Source organism: Colius striatus, chromosome 5, assembly GCF_028858725.1.
Source record: "Colius striatus isolate bColStr4 chromosome 5, bColStr4.1.hap1, whole genome shotgun sequence".
Classification (NCBI taxonomy): domain Eukaryota; kingdom Metazoa; phylum Chordata; class Aves; order Coliiformes; family Coliidae; genus Colius; species Colius striatus.
In genome coordinates, this window is record NC_084763.1 from 14,110,606 (window position 1) to 14,133,549 (window position 22,944).

A 22,944-nucleotide genomic window follows, 5' to 3' on the forward strand; every position below is an offset into this window, starting at 1 on the left:
AATGTGCCAGTGCATTTCTTGGTTCTCTTGAGATTAAATAAGCAAACAGTATCACTTCAGATGTCGTGCATTTTTATAGCCATGAGAATAAACAGGTGTGTTAGCAGTGGAAGTGAAACACAGAATTTGAATAACAGATGAAAATCCTGTTTTTCATAAATAGTGGTAAGGTCAGCATGAAAAAAAGGAAAGGTGTATTCTGCAGTGAGTTGTTCACTGGATTTCCTACATGGGCAAAATAGTGGTCAAGATTGAAACATTTTTATTTGAAGGGAAGCAGAGTGGCCCATTGAGAAAAGAGGAAATGTCTTGCTTACTGTTAAGTTGCAGATGGCTCAAGCTTTTCCAAAATCAAGAATAGATTATGCCATTGAGTATCTTTTATATTACACAGTGTGTTTTGGGGAGGAGGGACTGAGTGAATGCTGAGGTATCTACACTTGCCTCTGATTGCCATTTATAACTGTTACTCTGATTTACTCTGTAGGGGCCTCATAATGAGCAAGCATATGTTTCCTGCCTTTTTAGTAGTAACTTTGCTTCTCTTGGTTCAAAGTCTTTTCCCTTTTGAAGGGAATTACTAACTGATAGTTTTCCGTCACTCCGCACACCTCATTTGTCTTTCAATATCTAAGTTATTAGTAAATGTCCTCACTGGCTTTCTTTTCTTTACAGACCATAGTGTCAGATTGTTCTTTTGTGGCATCACTAGCTATCAGTGCAGCATATGAACGCAGATATAACAAGAAATTGATCACAAGGTAAGCAGCTGTGGCTTTCTAAGATCTTTTCAGACTCACTTATGTTCTATGACAGTTCTACACAGTAGAAACCAGCATTTGTTTTACCTTCATGTTTCTGGGGCTCACGTGGCTTCAGCACTTCTGAGAGGGAAAACAACTTTATGTAGGTTTATGTACAGAGAGTGGAGTCTAACTTCAGATGTGCTTTCAGGAGTAATAAATAGGTTGAAAGGCTTGGTTTTTAATAGAAATTTTGCTTATAGTGCTTCATAGGTTTATTTTCCTACTTTACTTGCTAACTGCTGTGCAACAAGTGGTCCATCTTGCATCTCATTGTAGATTAATGTTAACAACACTGTCTTATCTGGACTCAGTTGGTGTCTTGTGATAAATTTGGTGCAGATTTGGCAGACTCTGCTGGGGAGCCCATTGCCAGATCAACGTGTGAACATCGTTCCAGGCTTTTTTTGTTTTGAGCTGTACTTGTTAGAACTGAACTTGTATTCTTTTAAAGAGCAGTCAGTTCTGCCCTGTCATTCTTCAAATGTTTGACTTCTCATTCAGGCAAATACTCTACTTATACTACAGATATGTAAAAAATGTTTGTTTAATAGTAAGATAAATTTGTTTGCCTTGCTTCTGTTAGAGGAACGATTATGTTACCTGTGTTCTTTTTGTTATTGTGTTAATAAAAGTGCAGCAAGAATGAGGCCTGAAAAATTAAAACCTTATTGTAATTTCTACTGAATTTGAGTTGCTCTTTAATTAAAAATTTCATATTTATGTGAAGTGTAAATTACAGAAACAGACCAGGTTAATCCTACTTGTATTGTTACCAATGTATGTGCAGCCAGGTCATTTATGTCACAATTTCCTCCTTTTTTTAACAGTATAATTTACCCTCAGAATAAGAGAGGAGAACCAGAATATAATCCATGTGGCAAATACATGGTGAAGCTTCATATCAATGGTGTGCCTAGAAAGGTAAATGATTTCTTTTGAAACTTAATACTGTTAAGTCATGTATTTTAAAGGCTTGGCCTGCTTCCCTGTGAAGCTGTGCTTACATAGCAAAAACTTCAGATGCGTTTTGTTGGAAAGTGATTTGTAATTGTTAAACTTTGAGACTCATTTTGGTTGTGAAGTTGTAAAGAATGTAGATATTTCTTCTACAGACATTCATGAAAATAGCCTTACCTTAAATTCATTTGAAAAACCTTTATGTTGCTTAAAAGAACTATGAAAACCATCCAGGAACAACGTTGTGGATCCCATATTTATGAATAGAGTATATAAGTAATCCCCTTCTCCACTCCTTAGAGAGGAAGTTACAGAACTAAAATTTACAGAGTGGTATATTCAAGAAAAGTGTAGATATGAGTTGACCATAGAAGAATAACTCAAATGACCACAGATTTTTACAAAGGAGAGGAGATGCCTGAAGATGACAGAACTTTGTAAACTCACAAGTGACTTCATTTCCAGTGTAATAAAGATTTTTTTTCATATAGTATTTAACTGTAGTGAGTGATGCAGATTATAGTGACTGATGGATGTTTATGGGAGTTCAAACGTTGAGTGGTTGTATTCATGGAGTGGGAGAGTAAGGAGAAAGTCCTCAAAGGCTGTTAATTATTAAGATACAACCTCAGGGCCAGAATGTCTTTGAGTTGCACAACTCCGGAATCTGAACGTTTTGGGGAAGTATCAATTATTTACTTGCCTTGCTTTTAAATACTCTTTCCAAAAGATCTCCTAATGGCCATTCATCCTTACAAAAGGCAGCCATTTGCTCTATGAAAAAGGTTATTCATTCCTGCACAGATAGGATTTGAGTGTAAGATGTGCTTTGTTGGTGGCCTGTATTGGTAAGGGACTAATGCCAACATGAACCTGAAACGTCCGTTCTGGGAAACTCTTTCAGACCACTACAAATGCTGCAGTAACCATCTGTAGTAATGCCAAATATATGCTACCTAATTTAAAGAAGAAATGTTAATACTTTCACAACTACTGCTTTGGGTTGATTTTGCTTTCCAGAGGGAAGAAATTTAAGTCCAGAACCAAAGACTATGAAAGTGTTGCGACTCACAGTTTGTTTCCTTATAGATAAAGAACTATTTTTCTGGTAGTTACCAAGCACAGTCCATGCTGTTGCCTAGTTAGGTGAGGAATATTGTTAGGCTTTTGTTCCCTTTTTATGCTGGTAGTTACACTGAACTTTTCTGTGAGTACTTTTTACAATACACACTTTACAAGTGTGTGCTCCATTTCAGTCATCCCTGTTTCACACAGGGGAATGGGAAGCAGGCCACCCCACAGACCAATGCAAATAACAGATGGCAACAGAATTTCTTTTCCACTTGGGCAAACCACTGCAGGACCGATAAAGGTGTCCATATGTGAGAGTACTGCTCAGGTCTGGCTGTGTCTGAGAGGCCATATATTAATGAGGCCATATATTAATGAGGGTTTGGTTTTGTTTTTTTTAAGTACTTCCAAAATACTTTGTAACTTGATGATGGTTTTTCTCTTCTTTTTCACACAGGTAATCATAGACGACCAGTTACCTGTTGATCATAGTGGGGAACTTCTCTGCTCTTATTCTAACAATAAGAATGAATTATGGGTATCACTAATAGAAAAGGCTTACATGAAGGTCATGGGAGGATATGATTTTCCTGGATCAAATTCTGTAAGTACTAAATTGTTTCCAGGAGTCAAAAATTCCACTTGCATAATCTTTGGTGAAGTAATTTTCCTTTTAGCGAAACCAAAGTGAGTTGCTTGGAGAAGCAAGTATTGGATTTTTTTTTGTTTCTTTCTTTCACAAGTATGCTTAGCTGTACTTGATGAGATTTATCCTGTCAAAACAGAATGCTCAAGACATCCTGATGGGCAGAGTTAATCTCATTTCTCTGACTGCAGGGTTGGCACTTCTGGTTGGGAAGTATATGTATTTACATAGAGTCTAGATGAAAGTGTTGGGTAAAGTAATAAATGTTTTTTGCTCATATCAATACTGATCAGCTTGGTTTCTAACTGTCATTCAGTAACTAGGACAGTTTTCCCCCATTAGGTATGAGAGTCATTTAGGAAAGAAATAGGCTAGTCATTTAGTCTATAGAAGAAGCAAATACTTTGATCTATGAAAGTTTTATCAGATTGTTCCACCCATTTACATAAATATGTAATGAGTCCTTATGTGGTTACTGAAGAAACAACCATCATACTGCAGCTAGGCTGACATGCAAATTACTTTTTTTAAAGAGGGCCAGTTTACTGAAATGAGTAGCTCACATAACCTTCATTCCTTGCTTAGGGAGCATTTCCAATTTTGACTTGCACTGCTACAATTCTAAAGAGTTTTATTTGTGATTTTTTGGTGCTGTTCACTCTCGTTGGTGTCTTGGTGATCATATTCTCGGAGGGTATACGAGGTAATCACCACCCCTTGAAAAATGATTATGGAGACAAATGTGGCTTTGGATAAGGGTTAAATGTAGCATATCTTTCTTTTGTATGCTTCTGTCAGTGTTGAGCTGCTTTGTTTTGGAGGATGGAAGCTGGTGAGCTTAGCTGTGTTTTATTCCCCTTGTCATCCTGTAAGTTGCTATCTGGAAAACCAGCTTGACTTGTGACAGTTAATCTCCACCCTTCCTGCCCCTTCGGCTTTCAGCTGTATTACAGCTTCCTTCTATCATCAGGGTTACTTACTGGCTGTGTGGTACTTGTAATTCCTCAAGTTCCCACCCACCAGTGCTGGTTATTGACACTTCAAGCATTTACAATCTCTGCTTTTGCTTTGAGGAGTACAAAGCAAAAGGAAGGGGAACGAGCGATATTTCAAGGAGATGAAATAGGGAGATTAAAGCATCTTTTTATGGAAATACATGTCAGTGTCAAAAATGTGTACACAAAATGAATAAAAACCCTAAGCCTTAGAAGTAAAACTTAAATTATTTAAAATGCTTATATAATAGCAAGGTTCCAAATGGTGCTTCTGAGAATGTGCTTTAAAAGTCTGTGAACCAATGAAATAAATAGATTGTAGAACTGAGCACGACTGCTTATCCTCTTACACTTCCCTTGCTCTGAAATCACAGTTTGTTTCACCAGATCACTTCCCAGCTTTTTTGGTTTTATAGTGAGGATATTTGGAAATGGTGTCCTAAACTAATAAAATAACTTTTTGTTTCTTTTTTTAATATAGTTTTAATCTTAAGCCTTTTATATGTGCAGCTTTACTGTAACTTGTGTATACTTGAGTCCTTTCAATGTGCTTTTATAGCTTGTGTACAGGTATTGTATGCTTACAGATGGATTACCTGTTCTAATTTCTTTTGAATGCTTGCATTTCAGAACATTGATCTCCATGCACTGACTGGTTGGATACCTGAAAGAATCGCTATGCACTCTGACAATCAAGCTTTCAATAAAGACAGTACTTTCAGAATGCTTTATCAGAGGTAGAAGTTCATTCTTTCCTAAGTAATTAGATGCTTGCTGTGTAGTAGCTGCATTACCACTGTAATGTAACAGTAACAAGACTAACAGTACAGTCACCACAGATACTTTGACTGCATTTTGGTACTGCTACAAATTATGCTTTATAAAACCTCTATATGCTTTCTGGAAGAAGAAAAAATGAGGTATTGGTAGCTTTGGTAGAACAGAAGAGTAAAGTATTGTGGAACTCTTTTTGTGGTGATTTTACTTCTTTACATATGAAGAAAATAAAAGTAGCCCATTTCTTGATGAAGAAAATAGAATATAGTGTGAGAGAAGTGCAGCTTGGAACCAATAATAAAAGTATGAAAGGTGTTCAGCGTTCCCCACAACTTGGGCATTTGATCTGCTGTCTTTAGCAAGCAGATAGAATGTGGTATTTTTAATCATATCAGAGATATAATTTATTATGCCTCATCAGTAAATCTCTGGACGAGCAGAAAAAGCCTGTCAAAACTGCAGTATTGATCATCAGACCTACCATAAGAGTTCTCCTCATGGTGAAAGATGTAGCTGTGATTTATAAATGTCAGCTAGCAGGTACTTTAATTTCTTTTAAATGGTTTTGTACAAGCAGTTTCAGCTGCATTTCAGTTCAGTAGAAGGGGGATATTCTGTTGACAGAAACTTGTGCATTCATTATAGAAGAGTGTGACTCTACAGTGCTTTGTGAATTGGTTAGGAGCTCTCATTTGGTTAGCAACAACTTTTCATATTGCAGTTTAGAGGTGTGGCTGCAATTAGGATGGGATTTGGCTGTTAAAACATCACTGTTGTTCACCCATGCTATACTGGAAGTGTCAGTCCATAGTCCAGTGGCCATGTACACTCTCTTGGGATGCTGCACGCGTGCTGGGATTTTAGCATGGGCTGTGAAATGTGCTAGTATGTCTTCATAACAGGAATTGTTGCAAAGTTAGTAATTGTAGCTCGGAACAGTTGCAGAACTTGGTTGTTGTGAGCTGACAATTGAGGCCCTGTAAGGCCTATATGCTGAGGGACACAACTTCAGTGTAAACACCTGCAAAAATACAGAAGCATGTCATTTGCATTCTTAGGTCTTGGGAAGCTCCTTCAGAATCTTGAGAGTTTGACAGAGTTGTTAATTTGCTGTAGGCAGAGATTGGCTAAGTGTTGATGAAACCACATTTGTGTTCAGCTGAAGATCTGTGAAGAGTATCTCTTAGCAAGTGACACATTAAACTTCAGGTTGATAAATGCTAATTTTTCATTTAGAACGAAAATAATACTTTTCCACTTAAAGCCCATACTTTAATACTGAAAGTAAATAGTTCCACTTTTTCAGGAGTGATTCCTGCTTACATAGAACCTGTATTCCAGTTTTAATAAAGCAGGGTCATGCTCATGTGCAGTGTAAACACCATCCTGCTACAGCGGCTGGCAAATATTAGTTTGCAACTTGCAAAAAATTTCATTTAAGCTGTTTTCCACCTCTTTTTTTTTTTGAACAGGTTTCACAAGGGAGATGTCCTTATCACAACAGCAACAGGGGTGATGTCTGAAGAGGAAGGAGAAAAATGGGGTTTAGTTCCAACACATGCATATGCAGTCTTGGATATAAGAGAATACAAGGTATCAAGTAAAACCTAAGGTGTTTACACATGCCTGTTTGAAACCCGTGTCTGTGAGGGGTAGTTACTAATTGTTTTGCTCTGATAGTTTATTTTGTCTTGAGCTCCACTGAGTCATTCCAGAAACTTTGTGCTGCTGTGTTTTCTTGAGCTATTGGTTCATATTAGTACAAATATAAAAATTAACTTAAGAAGATACATTGTTTTGTTAATTGTTGTCAGCAATTTTATTTTGTATTTCTTTAGGGACTTCGATTTCTTCAGCTGAAAAATCCCTGGAGCCACTTGCGTTGGAAGGGACGATACAGTGAGAATGACACGAGGAACTGGACCCCAGATTTACAAAAGTACTTGAACTTTGATCCCAGAACAGCTCAAAAAATAGACAATGGTAATAAGGTTTAAAAAGTCACTATCTTTTCAGATCATGTACATCTTTGTGGTACATCCCTGCAAGAAAGTAGGAGGAAATGCTTAAGCACAAGGAAGGGGGGAGTAAAACAAATAGTAGAAGCTAAATATCCCAAAAGTTTAAGATGTATTTGTGTATTGAAAACTGTCATTTCAGGTTTGACTGGGGTTTAAGTAATCTGGACTGTTTAATATATGTCAAGTCCATTGACAAAAAGTTATCTATTTGTTTAAGTGTTGCTGTCTTAGTATCTGTTCGGTGTGTAAGTAACAGTTCAGTTGAGTGTGAAGATAACATTCTGACCATAAGCTGTCTGATGCTGCTTTTTAATACTTGAATAGACTTTTTGTGGGGTTTTTCTTCTGACATTTGCAAATATGTGTCAACAAGCTGACTGCAATCACTATTTAGATTTGTCTTGCACTGGAGGTGTTTGGTTTTTTTCCCTTGCATTACATTAATGTATCTGTAAACAAATCTTGATATCCATTGTTTCCAGCTGTAGGAGTAGACTGATATCTGTCTTTGAGGCAGGGGCACTCCTAAGTCACTGTCCAGAGAAACCACTTGGCATAATGCCCAGTGTTGCCCTGTCCCATCTTCCCTAGGGCCCAACAGAGTCTAACATCTGGGAAGTGGGGGTGGGTTTGCTGGTGGAGGAGCAGGCTGCTGACAGTTCACAAACTCCACAGAAGCTGCATTTCATGTTCAGAAAGAGATGTCTGCATTTATAGTGTCCTAGTTGCTGTTTATCTCTGTGAGGGAGCCTTTTTGTTCAGTGCCACTTTAGTTTGATAACAGTGTGCATCCAAGCCTATTTAATCAGAGCATTTAATGATAAGCCTCATGCAGAGGTGTAAGAAAAACTTCTGATTTCAATGTAAGAACAGCAGCCCTGGCTTTGTGACAGTTGTGAGAGATCAGCTTGTTATTTTTTGATTCGTTCAGTAAGGAATTTATATCTGTAACATCTAGTAGTTTATATAAAAACACCTTAATAATTTTAAGGGAGTTGTTTCTCCTGACTGGATTTACACTCTGGTCTTGTTGTCTAAATGTGTAGCTATTCTGACTGCAGTTTTTTAGTGCTGCAAGATCTGCAACTGCCTGTGTCAGAGGCTTGGATTATTAAGGCTGCTACCTTTCTGAGAGCTCGTTTAATCAGGAATCTGTCAGCTCTCAGGCCTTGTTGTCTGGAGTTACAATCAAGGGAGCTATGGAGAACTAGAATAAATGCATGAGACTGTAATAAAGATGAAGCAGACTCAGAGTGGCAAAGCAAGTCCCACAGGTGTTGGATGAAGTATCTTAGAAATACATCCAAAGGTACTCACATGTTGATTGAATACTTGACTGTGCTGGATGACTGCTGAAGCAGGTTGTTAAATTGAGGGAACTTGTTTGTGTGGGTTTTTTTCAGAAACCTGGGAAAGGGGAAGGCAGGTCAGAATCACCTAATGATATCTCTTTCAGTAAAAGAGATTCTCTCATACCCTCTGCTTAGTGCTTGAGAATGAAAAGTGTTCTGACAGTTTCAGAGAGTCCCTGATGACAAGCAGAGATTGATCTGTTATCTTGGTTTTAACTTGTTTTATAGATTAAGTTTAAATTCAGAAATTTGGGCAGTGCAGACATTATATTTTACAGGAATGTTGGTTTAGATAAGCTGTGTCACTTCCCTGGCAGGAGACTTTTGAAAAACAAGTAAAATCAAGTTGTCTGGTAAAGAAACAATAACAGCATTTCCTTTTAGGCATTTTCTGGATTGCCTGGGAGGACCTGTGCCAGTACTATGATGTTATTTATTTGAGTTGGAACCCAAGTCTTTTTAAAGAATCTACATGTATTCACAGGTTGGTCCAAGGGATAAAACTCTTGTGTCGATACCTCAGAAAATGTTCTGATGCGATGTTTCCTTCTTTCCATTCTCCCTAGTTAGAGCTGAAGAGGTTGAATTCCAGCCATGCTTTCTTGGGCCTGACTTTACACTTTGAAATTCCCAGCCTAGGTCTTTTTTTTTTTCCTTTTCTTTTTTTTGACTGCCTCTTTAACATCATACAGCTCCAGTGACCTTTGTGATGTTGTTGCCGACCTCAGGCCATGTAACTAGATTCTGACCTCAGAATCCTGCGGTCTGGCTTTAATCACTGACCAGACAGTGCTTGAGTGACCTAGTTTTTTAGTTGGAATTCATTTTCCTGGCCAGTTGCAAATCATTTGTGCAGTACCCTCTGTTCCCATGTACATTAGCTCTGCAGAGGCTACTTTCACCACAGCACAGCTGCTGAGTTTTATCTGTAAAGGCTCCTTCCTCCTTTTAGTTCAAATGAATTCTAAAACATGCCGTGGTGATGTAACAAGATGAGGTAATGTGTATGGAAGTGTCAAAGCTCATCTACAAGTCTGTCTTTCCTTGTGTCATTAGTGATCATTGTCCCTCTGTGTAGGGAAGTGCCTAGCACAGTGCCATAGAAGTCAAGAGACATAAGTCTGGCAAGTGACGTCAAAAAGGGAGTAAGGATGGTGGTAATTTGATTTCGCAGCCTTCACACATGCTGTTTGGTTTTGAAAGTGTGGGAGGGTCAAGGGGACTTAGGAGTAGTTTTGTCCACTCCTGTTCTCTGTGCCATGCTTTACATTCAGTCAATGCCACTTTTTGGCAAGCTTTTCATACCCTGTTTTCCTCGTCTCAGCAGCCCGTTTTGCAATGGAATACCGCAAAGGTTTTTTCTTTTAAACACCTCATGCAGGTGCCCTTCCAAACATAGGTACCATTTTAAAAGAAAAATTGATTGAATACTGGAAAGAAACTGGAGGAAAAGAACTGGCAAGCTTTTGGAACTAACCATAGCTTCCCTAGGGAGCCTTACAGTAACAAAAGCAGAGGTATTTTTCCCCTAATGTATATTAACGTGGTGTGCGTGGTCATCACAGTAATTGGCTGGCCCTGGGCTTCCTTAGTGGCTCAGGTTTTAATATGCTTTGTGTGGTTGCAGCCACCATACCAAGCAGCCAAGCTCTTTGTATGCAGCATTTTTTTATCATCACTTATAAAAGAGCCGTAAGGTCACATTTTTGACACACACGTTAGGTAATGCTGCTGCAGATCCCTGCGGAACCTGAGCCTGCACTAACTTTGTTACTGATAATGGATAGCTCTGTACTTATGTAGGGTTTGGAGTTAAGTTTCAAAGCACATATTGCTTATCTTGCTCATCTAATAAGGTGTCTGTATTATTTGCAGTACATGGGAGGCAAAGCAGGGCCCGGTGAAGGATGCCTACAGCCTGGCTAACAACCCTCAGTACAAGCTGGAGGTCCAGTGCCCACAGGGTGGTGCTGCTGTCTGGGTGCTGCTCAGCAGGCACATCACAGATAAGGTGCCTGATTCTCTTGCTTCCATTTGCTATATTAGGAGTTCTATACTGTCTTCTGAAAACCTATTTTTACATAGCTTTCTGTGTTTATTGCTGCTTATATTTTCACATTCAGCTATGTACACCTGCGTGTACGTAGCCATTCAAATTCAGCAGGTACACAAAATTGTATACAAGACTGTGGAAACAGACCCAGAGTAAAAATTTGAGGTGATCATATTCTCCATGGTAAAGATAATGAAATAATTCAACTATTACAAGCAAAACCAGTGGTGGTTTGTTTATCTCGGGTAATCTTTTTAAAGAATGGGACCAAATATCTTAAGAAATGCAAGTATCAGCAATGTGGTGGTGGGAGGGGAAGTAGTAGCACATGTACTTGATTCTGCTCAGGCCATAGCCATGCTCCACACAAGTGTAAAACTATCCTTGGTTTGTGTTTTTTACAGGATGACTTTGCTCACAATCGGGAATTCATTACGATGGTTGTGTACAAGACGGATGGCAGAAAAGTGTATTACCCAGGTGAGTGTGCCTCCACTGTCAGCTGTGTGATGTTGGAAGCAAATGGAGAATTGAGGAGCATTTTGTGGAGAAGGAAAGGCACTTCTGGCTTCAAAACTAGATGCCTTGCTCTAAGGGGTCAATCTGACCCAGTCCTTTAACCCCATTTGAGCACATTACAGAGTCACAGAATCTCAAGGGCTGGAAGGGACCTCAAAAGATCAACCAGTCCAACCCCCCTGCCAGAGCAGAGCCACCTAAAGTAGGTCACACAGGAACTCATCCAGCTGGGTTTTGTCCACAGAGAAGGAGACTCCACAACCTTTCTGGGCAGCCCATTCCAGTGCTCCCTCACAGTGAAGACATTCTTCCTTATATTTCTTTGGAACCTCTTCTATTCCAGCTTAGACCCATTGCCCCTTGTTGAGCAGCCTGGGCTGAAGGACAAGCCATGTTCTCTGTTGGAAGCACATGGAGTGCTCTGCGCGGTCCTGCTGGCACTGGGTTTGGCACAGCGTTCCCTGCATTGTTCTGTTCATTTGGCAGTGGGTGATGCTTAGAGGGAGCACATTTGTTTCTGTTTATCTGATAGGATAATTAGACCCTGGATTTGTGAAATTATTTAAAGGTTTATGGCTTCCACTAAATGAAAATACTCAGGGTGATGCTTCTGTGAACTTGACTAAGCAAAGTTACCCAAGCAAACTCTCGAGCTACAGATGAACACTTCAGCATATTTCAAAGGATTGGGCATGGAGTGTTTAAGACAAATATTCAGATGCTCAGATTTCATTGAAGTATTACTCTTGGTCACTATAGGTCAAATTCTCCTCAACTGGTGAAGACATTTGGCATTTGGAGCTTTGTAGCTGTGAAAAAGCTGTGTATGTTTAATTTCAAGAGAGACAACAGATCTGAAACATAGGCTGAGACACGGGAAGTAAAGGTAATGCCCAGGCTGAAGGGATAGGGCACACTGCAACATTAAGGCAGAGCTAATCATATCATATTTGAATTTATCCTTTACATCTAGTTAGAGATTTCTGTAAAAATACTCCTTGGAATAATTCAGTGAAGGTACATCCTAAGGCAGGTAGGATTTGGCCTGTTGCTCTTGCAAATAGGGAGCCTCTTTTAGAGTCAGGGTTGCATTCAGGTAGCTGCTCATGCAACAGGTAATAGCAACTGTTAAACAGAAAGGAGTTTTTAAGCTTTTTTTCACCAGAGTGGAATTTGTGGCTGTTTTTTCCCATTGGAATGGCTGGTAAGGATTGCACCCTTCAGCTCTGGTCTTGGTCAGTGAACTCTGTTGACCAGCCATGTAGAATCCAAGATGTCTTTCTGCAGAAGCCATGATGGAAGTTCTCCTCCCCCTCTACTCTGCCCTGGTGAGGCCTCATCTGGAGTCCTGTGTCCAGTTCTCGGTTCCCCAGCTCAAGAGGGACAGGGAACTTCTAGATACAGTTCAGCGCAGGGCCACCAAGATCAGGGGACTGGAGCATCTTCCTTATGAGGAAAGGCTGCAGGAACTGGGGCTGTTTAGTCTGGAGGAGACTGAGAGGGGGACTTTGTTAATACTTACAAGTATTTAAAAGGTGTGTGTTGAGGATGAGGCAACACTTTTTTCTGTTGTCTCCAGTGACAGCACAAGAGGTAATGGACAAAAGCTGCAACACAGAGTTCCACTAAAACTCAAGGAAAACTTCTTTCCTGTTGAGGTGAGGGAGCCCTGGCACAGGCTGCCCAGGGAGGGTGTGGAGTCTCCTTCTCTGGAGGTTTTCAAACATACCTGGACATGTTCCTGTGTGACCTGATACAGGTGGACCTGCTTTAGCAGTGGTTTGGACAGGATGATCTTTAGAGCTCCCTTCCAACAGCATTGTGGTTTTGCAAGAGCTGATCTTCTTAAAGCATCTGCTTCTCCTTACAGCCCAAGACATGCTTCTGGTGTTGCTGGTATTTGTAGCAGTGCTCGTTTCACACGCTGTCTTACTGAAAACATTCTTTAGTAGGCAAACCAAAGACATTGGTATAATGGAGGGAATTGTTCATTTGTGCCTTACAGAGACAGTCTCCAGCAAGAACTGGGTGATTCATATGTTTTGTCTTACTATCCAAAGTCTTTTATAAACTTCTACTCTCATGAGCTCAAACTTGTTTAAAACCTTTTTCCATGGAAATAGATTGGTCAAGCTGCAGTGTTATTTTTGCCATCTGTTAAAATAAGATCAGAACAAAGCAGGTTAATCCTTTGGCAGTGAAGCAGAGATTTCCCATTCCTAAGCTTCTCATTGTTTTATATTAATCCTTTCCCCTCTCCTATGCGGCTTTGTGGAAGAAAATAAAAGGACCCAACCCTGGGCATACCAAAGTAATTGGCTAAACTTGTCCCTGCTTCACTGAAATTAAAAGAAGTCTCAAAAGGACCAGTTACAGGCCAAATAACAATTGTCTCATTTATCTGGGATGTTTACAATAAGCACTGCATGTGCATTGGTACTGGGATGCACCTACATCTGTGTAACCATCATGAGGATCAGGAGAGAGAGAAACACGGCCTGTTGGTTAGTTAAAGAAATGAACATGTTTTAAAGTCTTGTTTGCAAGCTGCCAAAGTCTCAGTATTCTGGAACGGTCCAGCAAAGGGAGAAGGAACAGACTCCTCAGAGGGGTTTTTAGTGCTCAATGATACCTTTGTCTCTAACTTCCAACATAATCACAGAGGGGCTTCTTTGAGTATTAACATTAGTGGGAGATGGATAATCAGTTCTTGCAAGTAATGGGATTTAAACTCTTTTAAGTGCAGAATTTGTGTCTTGTCAAGTGTGATGTACTTCTCCTGAAATTGTTAGCTGCTCTTAAGGTTCTTTCTTCCCTTCTTATAAGCAACTCTTGAAGCTTTACTCTTTTGAGAGCACTCAGGTCTGCTTACAATCTAACTTTAGTACTGGTAATCTGACTTTCCTGGCAAAATTCACTCATGTAAAATGGCTAAGAAGTTTTACCAAGGTGGGGCAAGGCTTTAATTGAGGAAAAGTGTTAATCCTTTTCTTTTTCAGCTGATCCTCCTCCATACATCGATGGTATTCGGATCAACAGTCCTCATTATCTGACCAAGATAAAGCTGACGTCTCCAGGGCCCCACACATTTACCTTAGTGGTGTCCCAGTATGAGAAACAAAACACTATCCATTACACCATCAGGGTATGTACTGTTTGTTTCAGAATGAATGCAAACAATGACACTATAAAGTGCCCTTTATTTCTAAGTGTAATAAAGAAGTGTGTTTCTGGACCGATATTGTTATTTTGGGGAGGGAGGCTAGGAGTGATGCAGCAGAACCATGGCATGAACTGAGGACGTTCTCCATTTGCAGTTAAGACAATATAGTGTGTGTATTTTTAGTAATGACATCAGCTGAAAAGTACTTTTATTTCCCAGAATTAACAGTTGCTGTGTAGAAACAGAGCATTGGCTCTCTATTATGTATCCAAAATAAGCCTGGTTTAGGTCCTAGTCAAGGTTTGAAGTTTTTTGACTCTGCGAGTCCTCGGCCTCTGTAACCACTGAGTCGTGTGGTCAATGGTTAGATGTCTCCCTTTGTCACTGAAACAAGGAAAATGCAGATGGTTTCCATTCTGCCTTTTTAAAGAGCAATTAAATAGAAGTAAGTCTCATTAGTCACAGCACTGCTCTGGATGTTGAGTTTCAGGCAGGGTCGGCACGGGCACATAGTCAGCAAGTGCCTAAAACCAACGTGGAGGCAATTCTGCTTTTTTTAATGTGTCGTGATTTACTATGAAAAGTGCAAGATGAATGTGTGACCAGCTGCTTCTCTTACATCACAGGTGTATTCCTTGTGCAAGTTCACCTTTTCCAAGATTCCTACGCCTTACACCATTTCCAAACGGGTAAGGAATCACTTTTCCTTTTACGGGTAACTGGGTGCTAGTTCTGGTTTGGCTTTTCTCTGTTGCACATGTGCAATGTTTTCAAATATGTTTTTATACTGCTGCCCAAAAATGCCAGCTTAGGCCATCTTCTAACAAGTGAGACCTCTTAACTAAAGCTTAATGGAAGTGTCCTTAGCATAAGACCAATCCCCTACTTGTTACATGTAACTCACCAAGTAAGGAGCTGCCCTGCTAACATCATTCCTACCAACAGAAAAGTCCCTGTTGGAACCATTCTGTATAGATGGTGCCTTAACATTCCCCAGCACTTGGTACAAGAGCTCCACTGCACTGTTGTCACAGCTCTACAACTGCAGCTGCTCTGTCAAGCCTCAGTGGAGTAGACTGGCCTTCAGAATAAGGAGCTTTCAGCTTGGAGAAAAGGACACTGAGGGGGGACCTCATTAATACTTACAAGTATTTGAAGGGTGGATGTCAAGAGGATGAGGCAACACTTTTTTATGTAAGTGTCCAGTGATAGCACTAGGGGCAATAGAAAAAAGCTGGAACACAGAAGGTTCCACATAAGGAAAACCTTCTTTCCTGTTGAGGTGAGGGAGCCCTGGCACAGGCTGCCCAGGGAGGGCGTGAGGGCTCCTTCTCTGGAGGGTTTCAAAACCCATCTGGACACGTTCCTGTGCAACTTCATGTAGGTGAACCTGCTTTAACAGGGGACTGGACTGGAGGTTCCTGCCAACCCCTACCATGCTGTGATTCTGTGGTAACAACCACCTGTATACCCTAATACACAACAATGCTGCAGAGATCAGGTGGTGCTCAGTACTAGTGCAGAGTAGAATCCCCACAGAAGCATTGCACGTTTTCCCTTGAGAGAATTGCGTGGTTTTTGTGGAAAAACTTGTGCTGTGCTGGGACAAAATCAGCAATGGCAAACCAGAGGCACCAGCTGCATGACTGGGACAAACAGACTTTGGAGGGCAGTGCCACAATACATTGCTGTTCCTGAGTTTTGCAAAGAGGCCCCAAAGGTCTGTAATCACTGGGGTGAGGGCTCGCAGTGCCAAACAGGATGAAGGCAATACACTCACAGGGTGTTCCATGTAGAAATGCTCCCTGAGGGTCAGCAGCAGGGGAAAGAGCAAAACACTTGACTGACATGAAGCCAGCAGCCCAGGCAGTTTCAGCTGCTGCTTGTATTTCAGCTGTCACCATGAACTGCACTTACACTTTCAGCTGAAGTATAGAGCCAAGAGCTTCACTGGATAAAGTAGCTTTTCTGTATTTTCATGGATTAGCAAAGAATAAGCCAGCAGCTGTTAACTTTAAACTCTGTACTTACCATGCACAGCCTGAGGAATCCTACTCTAGGCAGAAGGCTTCTGTCCAAGCTGTGACTTCTTCAGGAAGAGAGAAACGGGGCTAGTTTGAGCCCCAGTGGAACAGTCCATTTCCCAGGAGCCTCGTGCCGAAGCCAAGGATGGCGTTACTCTGTGTGGGCAGGGGGACACGCTGGCTTGGCAGCTATGTGCTTGGGTTCAGACAGTGTTTCCTACCAGCTGCTGCTGCTGGCAGAGCCCTGTGAAATGAGCCTGTTGTTGAGAGCAGGAAGTGGCTCAAGAGGTTCCTGGGAACAGTTGAGATGATTTGTTTGGTTCTTCCAGAAACCATTGTCCTTTTTAGCTCTTAAAAACAAGGCTTAGTTTGGGGGAGTGCTTGGAGAGGTCAAAAACTCATTGAAGGGGACCAGCCTGTCTGAGGCAGGACCTCTGGACATGGAAACCTCCTGTTAATTATTTGAAGGTACATGTCTAGTAGTCAAAGAAAAGGCACATTCTGTCTGTCCAAGGCCCCTCTGTCATTATGATTAAACACAACAAGTTACTTGCTTGTGCTTAACGCTTATTTGGTGGTTGCTTAGCAGCCACCACACTTGAAATGGGTAACTAACTCACAGTTTACCAGTAAAAGTAAGTTCTGTTACATGCCTTGTACTAAAGTCAAGGGGTACTGCTGGAGCTCACCAAGCCCTGGGGGCTGCCTGGAGCTCAGCACAGCAGAAGTGGCCTGGCAAGGTAACAGCACAAAGCAATTTTAGGTTTGATAGTGGGGGGAGGAATCCCTCTTGCTTCCAAACTTGCCATGGTTGAGGCTTTCAGACACGGAGTAAAGAAATTATAAAGCACAGAAAAACATTGCTCCTTGCTGGTTTGACAGAAAGGGGAGGAAGTAACACAGGAAAATAGATCTCAGCTATGTATTTGTGTGCATGTCTCACAGGGCTAACCTTTCAGTTTAATGACTAGCAGGAGGAACTGGCAAACAGATGGCCTGTTCCTCAAAGTCTGAGCAGCATTTTCCTTCTTGTGTGTCTGTGTCCTTGGGGAGTCTGTCCTTATGGATGTCTTGTCCCTGTAAGGCTGCTTCTCAGTGTGCAGAGAGGGGAGCGGACAGGGCTGGCAGCAGCGGTTTCCCAGGGAGGGATCCCAGGACAGGGAGAGGTGTATGTCCTCATTTAGTACAATGCAGGAGTTTGAAGGGAGGGGAAAGAATAACCTATGTGGTCTAGTAGTCAAATGGGAATGTAGCTCCTCTAACTATGACAAATTGCATCTACTAGAAACAGTTACTCAGTACCTGCTTATCCAGTCTAAGCTGAGAACTACAGTACAGTTCCAAGGGATCTAAGGCTTTGATCACAGCACTGGAATTTTCTGAATGCTTAACACAGTCTGTACTTGCAGTGTACAAATTAGGAGACATCACTGAAATCAGTGGCCTCTGAAGAGAGAGAAGCCTCCAGTCTTGTTTATGTGTGTGAATTAGCAGCTCTCATCCTCAGGATAAAACATTTTCTGTGCTTTCAACTTCTTTCAGGTTAACGGGCAGTGGAAAGGTCACAGTGCTGGAGGATGTGGAAACTTCAGAGACACCTACAAAAATAACCCCATCTATCAGTTCCAGCTGGACAAGAATGGGCCATTACTCATTGAACTACGGGGACCAAGGTTTGTAGAGAGGAAGCCTGCATCAACACAGCGAGTACCACCTGCTAAAGCTTTGTCAGTCTCCTCCATAGGGAGGGTGGGGAGCTCCCTGAGAACCCAGAAAAGGCACGGGAGGTGGCTCAAACTGAGTGCTATTTATGTTTCTAATGTCACAGGCAATAGTGACTTAAACCTGAATGTTTGCTACTGAGGAACCCTTTGGCCTGCAAGGAAAGCAGAAGCCTTCTTACTTTTTAGTTTTGGGGGCTGAGCAGAGCTAGGTGCTCCTTTGCACAGGAGGGAAGAAAGTACAAGGGACTTTTTCTTCTTCTTAAAACTAATTGTGGGCTCCTCAGCTCAAGAGGGACAGGGAAGTGCTGGAGAGAATCCAGCACAGGGGCACCAAGATGATCAGGGGACTGGAGCATCTTCCTTATGAGGAAAGGCTGTGGGAACTGGGGCTGTTTAGTCTGGAGGAGACTGAGGGGAGATCTCATTAACATTTATAAATATCTAAAGGGTGGGTGTCAGGAGGTTGGGACATCCCTTTTTTCTGTAGTACATAGTAACAGGACAAGGGGCAATGGGATGAAGCTGGAACACAAAAAGTTCCACTTAAACATAAGAAAAAGCTATTTCCCTGTTGAGGTGAGGGAGCCCTGGCACAGGCTGCCCAGGGAGGGTGTGGAGGCTCCTTCCTTGGAGGTCTTCAAGACCCGCCTGGACACATTCCTGTGTGACCTGATCTAGGTGAACCTGCTTCTGCAGGGGGGTTGGACTAGATGATCTCTAAAGGTCCCTTCCAACCCTACCATTCTATGATTCTAATGTGCAGGGTCCCAAACCCTTGCAAGCTCTCATATGGCCTAGGCAGTTGCTTTAGCTCTGACAGTGCATGTATCTGCCTCTAGCAGGCCACAAGTACTGGATATCAGTGCCCTGCAGAGGACACCTACACCCACCAGATCCCTTTGACAAAATTCATCATCTGCTCCAAACTACTATTATACAGTACTTCCAAATAGCAGCCTCTCCTGCCTGCAGGCACTGTTTGTCTTTGCCAAAGCTGGACAGTGGGCCCCACACCATGGCAGCACTTTTCTAGCCATCCTCTCCTCTTTGAGTTAACTCTTTCCCTCCTGGAGGGAAGATGAGCGCAGAGGTGTGGCTGTGCTGTGCCACTAAAGGGACAGGTTTTTGTCTGCATTCTGTTCTGCACTTGGAGGTCATATTTGGGTAGTTTGAATGACAGGGGCAGCAGTGCCCATCACATGTGTTAACAGGTAGCAGACCAACTGTCCCCAGTGAGAGTGCAACAGGAGAAATACTGCTGAGATCACTGACATTGATTCCCCTGGCAGTGATCAGATCACACCCAGGACCTGTGCCATGTGGCACAGAACTTTGTCACCACATATTTAACTCTTTGAAGTCAGGATGGAGCCCTGGCACAGGCTGCCAGGGGAGAGTGTGGAGTCTCCTTCCAGGGAGATTTTCAAGTGCAGCCTGGTTGCATTAGTGACTCGATCTTAACAGGGGAGTTGAACTGAGTGACCTCTAAAGGTCCCTTCCAACTGCTTTAAGTCTGGTTAAATGCAGAGGCAGACTTCTGGCAGACACTGTCCCTGGAGCCTGGTGCTGAACCTGCAATGTGTTCAGTCTTCCTCCAGCCTCTATGCACGTGTCACAGTAAGCTCGACTCAATGCTTCTGTCACACATGTGACAACTTTTAGATGTCTTCCAGTGATACAGGGTAGTTCTCAATAAGCAGCCCTCCTCCTGCTAATCCTGGCACTGAAGTAACAGTCTGCCCTGGCGCTTGCAGGCAGTACAGCGTGGGGTTTGAACTCGTGACGGTCTCGACGGTGGTTGATGCCGGTTCCTGCGGCTCTCAGAAGAGGAGCAGCGGTGACTACAGGTACCAGACACTGCCCTAGGGCTGACACAGGCCAAACGTGCCTCAGACCTTCGTTCTAACAAGCAGTTTCTTGTATTGTAGGTGTGGATTTTGCTACTTGGAAGTGGAGAACGTATTGGCTGGAGTTTACAACATCATCCCCACCACATTCCTGCCTCAACAAGAGGGGCCCTTTTTCTTGGACTTTAACAGTGCTACTCCTCTGAAGGTATCACAGCTGCAGTGAGGAGACAGATCTGTCCATCACCCTGGAAGGAGCTGGTTTTGATCTGTCTCACCTGAGAACAGGTGAACAACTCTTACCACACATATGCATAAAAGGAAACTACAATGTAAGGTATGGCCAAGAGCATGGAATCCTCAGTTCGCCAGTTAACTGTGGCAGACAGTTGGCTGTGGGATTTGCTGCTCTGTGTCAGAGTGAGCACTGTGCAAGAGGCTGGTGAAGGGGCTAAAATGCTTACACGATCAAAGGAATGGGCAAAACTCACCCCAAAAATTGCAACTTTTCCCCACTTCAAGTCAAAGTCTGATGAGTTAAGAGAAAAGCTACTCTCAAAATCCTTTTCTCCCCAAAATACAGGGTATAGATGGGTTTAAGACTTCATTCTTAAAAGTAAACATGTAAGAAAAACCATTCTTGTGTATTCTGCTTCTTCAGGCTCAGGACCAAATAGCTTTAATTATATCTTTGTGCTGCTATCTGTAATGTTTTCAGCATTGAACTAGTTCTCACATCTAACTGTAAACGTGCTGCTGCTGAGCACATCCTCTTCCAGACCAATGTATCCAGCCCGCCTCAGGCAGGTATGTAGGAGGAAAGGAAAAGGAAGATTCTGGCTGTAGCTGTTCCTAAAACAATGGCTTCACTCACCTTACATGTGCTTTGAGAGTTGTTATTTTGTATCTGTATTGCTTCAGTACACACTGTAAGAGCACAAGGTGCTCTGTGGCTTTCCTGCTGCTGGCTGTAAGCCCTGGGTGGGAGGTGCAGGGAGGCTCAGGTAGGAGCTTGGTCCCCAGCACCACCCCCCCTTCAGGCAGCACAGCAAAGCCTTTCCTCTAAAGGTGCTGCGCCAGGTTCTCTGCAGCTACTGAGGTGGCTGCTGTTTGCTAGGGAACCATCCACCAGCAGTAGCCCAGCAAAGGAAGGTTTAATTCTTTCTGTAAGTATTCAGCCATCAGGGGAAGGATCATGTAAACCTTCCACCCTCGTAAACCACAGCTGTGAGAACTGCATAAGCTTCTCCCATTACACAAGACATCTTTCAAGAGGTACCTTTTTTGTGGTAGTTGAAACCACTGAATGAATGGGGCACTTGGCCAGTGTCATCCACAGAAGTAGGGCAAGAGTTCTTAAGAAAACGCTGGAAGTGAATTAGTGCAGGAAGAGATGTTTTTAAAAGCCTACTTGAGGTGCTCTTCCTCTAGGAGATCTATAGATTTGTATCTGTAAAGGATTAAAGATCACCAAGTTTAAATACTGCCTCACTGATCTTAAAATGTATTATTTTGTCTTTCTACAAACAGCAGACTTAAAATCCCACTACACTTGACAGCTGGGGAGAAGGTGGTTCTGGAACAACCGTAGGAAGTTTGTTTCTTCCAGCCCTGGCAGAGGCTGCCCCAGGAGGGTGGAGGCTCCTTCTCTGGAGGTTTCCAAACCCACCTGGACATGTTCCTGTGTGACTTGATCTGGGTGGACCTGCTCTAGCAGGAGGTTGGACTGGGTGACCTCTGGAGGTCCCTTGTAACCCCAACCCTTCTGGGATTTGCCATTCAGGGTGGTTTGGCACCTTGCCCAGCAAAACATCTTATTTTAGAGCACAGGTGCCATTTGGTCATTGGGAAACAGCACAAAATGCTACAGGAGCAACAGAAATATCTGTCAGCTAACATTGTTCCCATAAGAAGTCTGCTATTATCCCTCTGCAGAAAACACACAACCCTTTTGTTTCATTTCCTTCATCAAACAGGTGCTTAAACCACATTGACTCTAACAGGGCACTGACACCACCTACCTTCCCAACTGCAGTTCTCAAAGAACTCCCCATCAGTGCAGTGTCTGAGCAGCCAGACATCTACAAACAGGTTTGGGTACAGCTGGTAGAGGTTCCCAGTGCTTGGTCAGACAGCACATTTTCATTGTTTGATCATACCAAAGAGAATCAGGTGACACCTGCTTTATATACTGTCACTTCAGGCAGCTGAAGTGATTCTGTACACTTTGATACACCAGAGGCTTATTTTTATACCACGTCACACATCAGGAGGCAGAAAGAGCTCCAGCAGCAGAGGAACTGGAGGAAGCTTGCTCACTCACCTGTAGCCACAGCGATGTGTGTTGGGTTACATTTGTCATATTTGTAATTCTGGCTTTTACAGAGTTTGCAATAAAAGCAGTTTCCCATTAAATGATCAGACATGCAGTTGTGCCTGTTTGATCCCACATCTGGAGCTCACCAAGGACAAGAGGCTGCAGCAAGATCATAGAAGAGACCTTTAACTGACTGGTGAAGGAGCGAGGGGAGCCCTGTGCCCTCCTCTACATCCTGCCCACGCCTGTTCCCTGCCGGGAGCTGAGCCCAGGGGGACAGGCCCAGGGCAGCTCTCCCAGCTGCTCTTACAGGTTCATGAAGATAAAAGTAATTCACCACCCAAGCACGGGGAGTTTGGGCTTCTGGTCAGAACTGGCAAGATGAGATAAAGCCTGACAGCAAGAGAGGTGAAACATCACCAAAAATCCCCCAAACTCACACCCACATCACCCAGGAAAAGGTCACAGGGGGTGACTGGCAAGCCTGCAAAAGGAAGATACCCAACTCCCAATACCCCTGCTACCTTTCCTTGCTGTGTGCACCACAGACCGTGGCTTAACTGGTTTAAGTAAAAACATTTTGTACAATGAGGCACTTGGGTGCTGCCTTTCCTTTCATATTTAATACAGTCCCTGCTTCTCCCCAAGCGAGAGTCTGCTCCGGAGCTGGGA

The 22,944-nt window shown here is 42.5% G+C and overlaps 1 protein-coding gene across 3 annotated transcripts in view; it reads left to right on the forward strand.

Moving 5' to 3' along the window:
* Positions 1-22,863, forward strand: part of CAPN7 (calpain 7) — a 35,564-nt gene extending 12,701 nt beyond the window's left edge. For 2 of the 3 annotated variants that reach the window (XM_061996361.1, XM_061996363.1), the window contains 14 exons: positions 676-761; positions 1,634-1,727; positions 3,292-3,438; positions 5,106-5,212; positions 6,725-6,845; positions 7,091-7,235; positions 9,010-9,109; positions 10,501-10,636; positions 11,083-11,158; positions 14,197-14,342; positions 14,987-15,049; positions 17,927-18,057; positions 19,863-19,955; positions 20,037-22,863. In XM_061996361.1, coding sequence (XP_061852345.1) covers positions 676-761; positions 1,634-1,727; positions 3,292-3,438; positions 5,106-5,212; positions 6,725-6,845; positions 7,091-7,235; positions 9,010-9,109; positions 10,501-10,636; positions 11,083-11,158; positions 14,197-14,342; positions 14,987-15,049; positions 17,927-18,057; positions 19,863-19,955; positions 20,037-20,181 — 1,590 coding nt within the window. In that variant the 3' untranslated portion in view covers positions 20,182-22,863. The remainder of the gene's footprint in view (positions 1-675; positions 762-1,633; positions 1,728-3,291; positions 3,439-5,105; positions 5,213-6,724; positions 6,846-7,090; positions 7,236-9,009; positions 9,110-10,500; positions 10,637-11,082; positions 11,159-14,196; positions 14,343-14,986; positions 15,050-17,926; positions 18,058-19,862; positions 19,956-20,036) is intronic. The other variant, XM_061996364.1, reaches the window with a different exon arrangement.
* Positions 22,864-22,944: the final 81 nt, after the last annotated feature.